Source organism: Propithecus coquereli, unplaced genomic scaffold, assembly GCF_000956105.1.
Source record: "Propithecus coquereli isolate 6110/MARCELLA unplaced genomic scaffold, Pcoq_1.0 Scaffold45, whole genome shotgun sequence".
Taxonomy (NCBI): Eukaryota; Metazoa; Chordata; class Mammalia; order Primates; family Indriidae; genus Propithecus; species Propithecus coquereli.
The window spans coordinates 8,819,299-8,827,294 of NW_012150285.1; the positions used below are offsets into that span (position 1 = coordinate 8,819,299).

General features: G+C 39.9%; 1 protein-coding gene across 1 annotated transcript in view; it reads right to left on the bottom strand.

The window, feature by feature from the left end:
- Positions 1 to 4,621, bottom strand: part of ACBD5 (acyl-CoA binding domain containing 5) — a 48,662-nt gene extending 44,041 nt beyond the window's left edge. The window contains exons 1-3 of the mRNA XM_012654854.1: positions 4,424 to 4,621; positions 4,075 to 4,240; positions 456 to 576 (exon numbers count right to left, since the gene is read on the bottom strand). Of these exons, the coding sequence (XP_012510308.1) occupies positions 456 to 576; positions 4,075 to 4,240; positions 4,424 to 4,438 (302 nt within the window). The 5' untranslated portion in view covers positions 4,439 to 4,621. The remainder of the gene's footprint in view (positions 1 to 455; positions 577 to 4,074; positions 4,241 to 4,423) is intronic.
- Between the last annotated feature and the right edge of the window lie 3,375 nt (positions 4,622 to 7,996).

A 7,996-nucleotide genomic window follows, 5' to 3' on the forward strand; every position in this document is an offset into this window, starting at 1 on the left:
GGTCAGAGGTGAAAGCTTAGACAACTTAGTGTGGCAACACCTGAGTCATAATCTTAGTTATTTATTATCTTAAAGGCTCAGAGCAAACAACGTCACCTGACGAGCAAAAGTCATTATTTTTCTTGGCAAGTAAAAGAGGCAGTTAAAGTTTGTTTCTTTAACTTAGTTTGGAAGTTGCTTTTGGATCAAAAAAAACTCCATAAAAGGAAAGATTAACTGAAAATGCTTTTTATCTTAGATACACCTATCCCTTTTGGTTTTATTGTTTTCCTCTCTTCCCTGAGAGTTTCCTATTTCTGTAGAATTTTGTTAAGAGGACCTGGAGGATAAAAATTGTACCCAGTACCGACCTATGACACTTTATGCACAGAATAATATATAACCACATAAGTGACAGCCGTATGAATGATGTCATTAAAATTGAAATTCTTTCATAGCTGTATATATAAAATTACCATTTATATCTTCCAATAGGATCCCAGAATGCAGGCCTTGAAAGTTTACATGGTCCTTCAGTTGCCTGTTTATAGAAGCTATAGAACTTAAGCATCATTTCATTAGTTGGCTGGAACGAACCTATTGGAAACATACATTAAATACACATCACTTAGGGAATACAACTGATAATCTGAGGTTATAAATTAACTTAGCTATACTAATAATGATTTTATATTTCATGAATAGTTCAGATAATAATTTATTTCTACGTTATAGAAACAAAAGTCATGGCTCTGTTGTTTGTTCCTTTGACTTAAAAAACACTCTGAGATTCTCAACTTTAATAACAATGCCTAAGACCATACAATAAATAAAAGAACAAATGAATAAACATGCTGTAGGTATAACCAAAGTAACTGGCAAGTGTCACTTTAAAAACAAATATGTTAAAATGCAAATTAACTTATTACACAACTGTAATAAGGTATTTTTATTCAAAGTTTCTGACAAATCAAAACTGACTAGCATAAATGAAAAAATTACAGGTATACTCCACCAAATTTCAATTTCTCAGTAGATAAGGAACTTTGGGCTAAAGCCAAATAGTAGAAAAAGAATTCATCTACGATAAAAAAGATTTCTCACTTCCTACCTCTGTAATTTTGAAGACATCGATTTCTATATATTTCTAGCTATATATTTCTAGCATATCTATAATTTTTTTCACGTTTAAAATTTTCAAACTGTATAAACAAGTCCTATAAGTTGCAGTACTATTAATAACAATGAAAAATTAGTATGTTAATAATAAATTGGTTTTATAATAAATAGCTAAATAATTATGATATACACACATAATAGGTTATTTACAGTATAGCTATAAAAACTTGTAGAAAAATATAAATAATGGCATTAGAAGTTTCATAATCTACTATGAGAAACAAAGCAGTTAAAAACAGCACGTATGATGCACTTTTGCAAAATAAGTATTTATATATATTAAAAGTACAGTAGAGGATAAATATCAAAATGTTAAAAGATGTTATCTCTGGATTGTAGGTGTACGGATTACTTTATTTTCCTTTTAGCTTATTTGTTTTAAAAATATTTTAGCATCAACGTGTATTACTTTTATAACAAAAATCATAAAAAGTAAAGTTAAAATTGTAAAAATATATTTTAAAAAGTTTGTAAATTGCATAATAAACAGATAATATGTAGTAATCAAAGGCTATCAGTTTATAAAAGCTGTGGAAATTACCATACAGACAAGCTGAGAGCTGGTGTTTCAGGTTTGGCCAAGAGTGTATAATTGATTCCAAAATCACAGTAATAATTATCTACATAATATACGCACATTTAGAAGTATCTCTCAGATACTGAGTTTTAATGGTATAGTCCTTTATACAGCAAAGGGGAAAAAATGGAGAAAGCACAGTTAAAAATGTTTACCTGCCTACCACACTCATGGCTTAAAAAAATAATATTTAATTAAAAAATGGTTACCTATTTAAATGACACAAATATAAATTAAAACATCAAAAGTTTCACCTCAAAATATGAGATGAAGTCAACCAAATAAGATTTGAAAGTATATTGGCTTAGGTGAATGTTATATACATTATAATAGATTAAAAACAAAAACTGGAAACATTTATTGAACATATTCTATGTGTAAAGCACTAGATAAAGTAAGATGTCTGTCCTCAAGGCACTCACCCATAATATATCTGATATATATGTTTGAAACATTACCTAAGAATTTAAGTTTCTAAAGGCCAAGGTTATACCAGACATGGATGCCACAGGACTCATTATCATCTTAGGCCTTAAATTAAGATTAAGCTTCAAGGAATAAAAAACGAGATCTTCTTCTTCACATATTAGTTCAGAATAGAACAAATGATTTAAAAGTAGTATTACAAAAATATTTAATAATTCATTATAACAAACTTCTGCTTGAATTCATATCAATTTAGTTTCAGGGGATAACAGTATACTGGATGTTGTCCAATACAAGTGTCATTTGGCAGAGTATCTTAACTTTGCAGTACCTTCCTAAATGTTATGCAAATACAATGTTTTTTGTTCTTTGTTTTTGAGATAAGGTCTTGCTCTGTCACCCCTGGGCTAGAGTAGTGTGGCATCATCGTAGCTCACTGCAACCTCAAACTCAAGTGCTCAAGGGCTCAAGTGATCCTCCTGCCTCAGCCTCCTGAGTAGCTGAGGCTATAGCCACACACCACCACGCCTGGCTAATTTTTTTTGTATTTTTGGTAGAGAAGGGGTTTCATTCTTGCTCAGGCTGTACAAACTGTATTTTAATTTACATGGGTTTCCTAATAAGTGGTATAAAATGTCAACAGAGATAGTGGACTAAAGTCATGAAATTTAGCTTCACCAATTTTCAAACAACTATAAAAACGTGTGGTTTAGGAGAAAGAGTGAATGTACTACTTACATAAAACTCAGAATGATGCCTTCCTAAATTGGGCACTTACAAAATCAATACCTAAATAAGTTCCTATAATATTTCTTTATCTTTTATTTTCTTATCTTTCAATTCCCAATATGACCTCTATCAATGGAATGTTTGAAATTACAAAAGGAATACTATTTTGTATATATTTGTTTTGATAACTTTTTGGAATCTGCACTTAAGGAGCTTTTATTGAAAGACTTGTGTTGAATAATCATTACTTAGCCAAATGATGATTAATGAAAACAGAGACCATGATATTAAATACTATAGTAATATATCAATGTTGTATTCAGTTAGTCTTAATAATACAACTCTGGCATAATGGTACGTGAAAATTATTTTTATAAATGTTTATTGTGAAAAATAATTCATATAATGCAGAAGGATATGGATTGAAAAGTCTAAATCTCCCTCCCTAAGCCTCTCCACTTAGAACAGAAAAAAAATATTTAAACAATGGCCAAAAATTTGTCAAGGTTGGTCAAAGACATAAAATTGCAAACTCGAAAAGCTCTGCAAACCATGAACAGGATAAATATTAAGAAAACCACACCTAGTAGTCAAATTGCTAAAAACCAAAGATAAAGAGAAAAACCTTGAAAGCAGTCAGAGAAATGACACATTAAATACAAGAGAACAACTCAAATGACTTTTCTCCCCAGCTGCAAAGAAGGTACAATGTTAGTATAAAAAAGAAAACATTATACAATGCAATAGCAAAGAAAAAGTAGGAAATATATACTTATTTAAATAAATCATTTTCGAATGATTATAGTTCTTTCCTTTCTCTCCCTCCATATCAAAAGTTTTCAAAAGGCTTAAATAGTAGAGTTTACGAGTATGAAGCACTAGGCATCCCTACCCCAGATTTTTTTTAACACACCCAAATCTGCAGTCATTAAATGACAAGACTTTTGTTTTCAACAATATAAACTACTTAAAATTCGGATAATATGTTGTCTCTGGCTTATAAGATTAGAAGGCAATTAATTCATATTTGATACCTCCCCTTCTACTACATCCCTTTTGAACACAGAAAAAAGTAGGCTAACTAAGCAAGACTAGAACTAGAAAGAAGGCTAAAGAGGTAAGATTTAGAAACTCGGGATTCAAGCTTCTGCCGGGTATCTTCAGCGGGGGCCCGGTGCACGTACCATTTTTCGGCAAACTCTGGATCACCTTCACGGCCGCCTCAAACCTGGTTTCGTGCACGGATCTAGTGTCCGCCATCTCCAGCTGCCAGCGCCGGCCCCGGTCCCCAGGTCTGTCGGCGGGAATCAGGCAGCAGCAGCACCAGCTTTCCCAGGAGCCTGCATGAAACTGGAACATGCAGCGCAGCCGCGGATCAACAAGCCCCAGAAGGAGGAGGATCAGGAGCGCGGCTGGTCAGTTCCCCTTTGCCCTGCCCTATCCAGGCCACACAGATCTAGGTGGCCCAGCTTCTTCCTCCTCCCCTGGGCGTGACTAAGGCCGAGAACCCGCAACGACAGAAAAACAACTCACCGAGAGGAAGAGCATCTCTAGCAGAAGGCAAAGCGGGTCCGGCCGCCGGTGGTCGCGGAGCCGCTCTCCCACCCGGAGGACCCTGGCTGGGCAGCCACACCCCCCATTCCGGCGGAGTCCGTCCGTCAGCCGGCGCCCTCCCCACAGCCCCGCCCCAGAGTCACCGGAGGACCCACCAGCTGCCGCCGCCGCCGCCGCGCAGCAAACCCCACCCACCAGCCCCGCGCCCGCTGCGTGACGCGCGCGGGCCGTCGGTCCCCAGAGAAGGACCCCGGAAAGGGGGGAAAAAAGACGACCATCCAAGCGGCCACTTCCCCGTATCAGTCCGGGAAGGAGCCTGTGCTCCCTTTTGTGCAGACAGGGGAAACCGAGGCCAGAAGGCTACGTCCGGACAGGCGGAGCGCGCTGGGGACGCAGGGTTGGGTTCTGCGCCTGGGTCTTAAGCACCGCTGGGCAGGAAAGTGCGCGGTTCCCAGCGCCTGCCCTTAGGTTAAGGCTTGAGGAAGGCAATGGGGCTTAAGCAAAGGGCTTTAGATCCGTCAGGCGCAAACCTTCAGTTCTGCCATTTATGTTCTGTGCCCTAGGGCAAGTCACTTAGCCTCTCCTTTAGGGTGGCAATCATTATACCACTCCGAAGGGTAGAGGAAAGGATTAGGGATGTCGGATGGAGGTGCTTAACAGTCCTTGGCCCGCAGGTCTTTGGCAGCTTTCGCCGCTCCGAGCCAAGGACGTCCGAGCAGCAACCAAAGGCGAGGAGAGGTCGCCGCTACCAGACCGGGCCGCGGGGGAGGGCACCTTCTTCTCCACCACCCCGTCCATCGAGCCCCGGGGAGCCGGGCACAGCCCCCCTCCGGCTGGATTTAATAGAAGAACGGGCGTGGGGGAGGGGCCGACGAGGAACCATTATGGATCATCAGCCTAGAAAGCGGAGCCCTGGGCCTTCACCTTCCTAGCGCAACCCCCGAATCCTCAGGCATTTGGGAAGCGCCCCAGGCCCATGGAGGAGTGGGGGAAGGGGGGTAATATAGGTTGTGACGGTGAAGTCCTGCGGCCTGGAAAGCTCAAAAATCGCCTAGTTGGGAAAGTCGTTTTTGTCAGCTCGGGATGGGTTAGGAGGGTTACTAGCACAAATCTAGGCGTGGACCATAAGTTACTCTTCCCTCGGAGCCGCGGTGCCGGCATTTTACCTTGGTATTGCCGGGCAAGGCCCGTCCGGTAAGGTCCCCGACGCCCGCCCCTCGCCCTGCCCCGCGGCCTTGTGGGAAATGTAGTCCCTCCTCCGGGGCGCTTCCGTACTCCTCCCCCCGGCGCCCGGCGTTCCTGCCACCTGTTCCGGTTCGGCTTCTCAGGCCCACTGAAGCTCCTGCTGTGCGGCGGAAATCCCTCCTTCCTGCTGGGTCGCACTTTGGGCTCCTTATCGAAATACTACATCCGCTTCCAGCAAAAGGGATACTTGGTGGTGTGTCGTTTGAGAGGTATCCCGGTGTGACTGCACTTGTATCAGAGACCCGAGGTCTCATTTCTTGCCCCTGATGCTTACTCACTTTGATGTCATGTAGGAATGCAGAGCGCCTTGCAGGTATTAAAGACTGCCAGTTCCTGAATGCCTGGTATTTGCCAAGCAGGTGACATGTATTCGTAGGGTGTTTACTAATGAGGAAATTGAGATTCACATTTTCTGACTTGCCCGAGCCAACAGTCAGTCGATCCAGAAAACTCTTGCTTTAAATCATGGACTTTTCCCAGCACACCAGAGGAAGTTACTGACAATGTTTCCAATTTACTCAAACTAGGAAGACTTTATGTGTTTAATGTATATTGCTTCCTCTACTCTTTTCTTGCTCTTTTTATTATATACTTTTCATTTCCAATTCATGCAGACATGCATACTTATAAAAAGATTTTGGGTGTTTGTTTCTAATCTAGGACTTCATTTTGACAGCTGTTCATTAAGCGTATGCAATAAGCGAACAGAGTACGTTGGTCTTAGATTACGATGAATAAGAATTTCTGCCAGCGATTGCTGTTGAATTTCCATTCACTGATTGTATGGATTTCCAGTTAAGAGGACTACTATACAGATAAAGGAAATTGAGGTTATTCTGGTAAAGGTATTTAAAAAGGATCTTTTTCATATAGCTATGTTGGTTTAGATGTGGTTACTCCTGCTGGAACATATTAATGGATATGATGGATTGAATCAGTTCCCAAGGTATCTTCCAATTGTGTGAACCTGTAATTTTACCTAAAATATGCTATTTCATGAGACGCTAGTCAACGTCTTTTAGCACTTTCAGTACAATGCCTAATAGGAAGCATATCTGATCATATGTTAATACTTCTGGAGATGTTTTAATTAAAAATTGATCCACTTCTTACACATTTCATAAAAAAGTAATATAATACACTTATGGGTTTTAAGAAACGTAAAGGAATAAGCGAATAAGCATTAAAATAACTAAAAGTGGATTCTTTAAGATGCTCCTTCCTTTACAAACTTCTTTTTTCTTTCTTTCTTTCTTTTTTTCTTTCTTTCTTTCTTGCTTGCTTGCTTTCTTTTCTTTTCTTATTTTTTCTAGGGACAGAGTCTTGCTCTGTTGCCTGGGCTAGAGTGCCATAGTGTCAGCCTAGCTCACAGCAACCTCAAACTCCTGGGCTCAAGCGATCCTCCTGCCTCAGCTTCCCAAGTAGCTGGGGCTACAGGCATGCGCTGCCATGCCTAGCTAATTTTTTCTACATATTTTTAGTTGTTCAGCTAATTTCTTTCTATTCTTTAGTAGAGATGGGGTCTCACTCTTGCTGAGGCTGGTTTCGAACTCCTGAGCTCAAGCAATCCTCCTGACTCGGCCTCCTAGTGTGCTAGGATTATAGGCGTGAGCCACCGCGCCCGGCCAATAGTGATTCTTTAAACCAACAGTAATCAATTAGAAAATGTAATAGAAAAAAATTGCATTCACAGTAGCGGTAAATTCCAAAGTACTAGAAACAAAAAAAGATATTTAAGATCTTTGTGGAGGAAAAATTATAAAATATTATTAATGGACATAAAAGACCTAAATAAATGGAGATATTTTATAACAATTTTATCCAGTATTATAAAGGTCCCAATTCTTCCCAAATTAATCCATAAATACAACTCCAATTAAGATCCTTACAGGACTCAGAAAATGTATAAACTGACTCTAAAAACCTGCAAAAAGGCCCAGAATAGGCAAGATGATTCTAAAAAGAACATGGTAGTAGGATATATTAGTCAGGAAGGGCTAACTACTGCAATCAACAACTGTAATATCTCAGAGGCTTAACACAATGTAAAGTTGATCTGTCACACATCACAGTCCAATACTGGTTAGAGGAAGAAGGGAAAGGGAGAAGGGGACACTGCTCCATTCAGTCATCCAGACACAGAAACTTAGTATCCTTCCATCTGGTGGCTCCATTATCCACAGGGCTTCAGAGTTCTCACTGGATCTACTGCTTCCAGCCAGAAGAAAAGATTAGAGAGACGGCATGGACATGTTTAGGAGCCAAGGCTAGAGAAGGCAAACATCACTTTCCACCAACATTTCATTG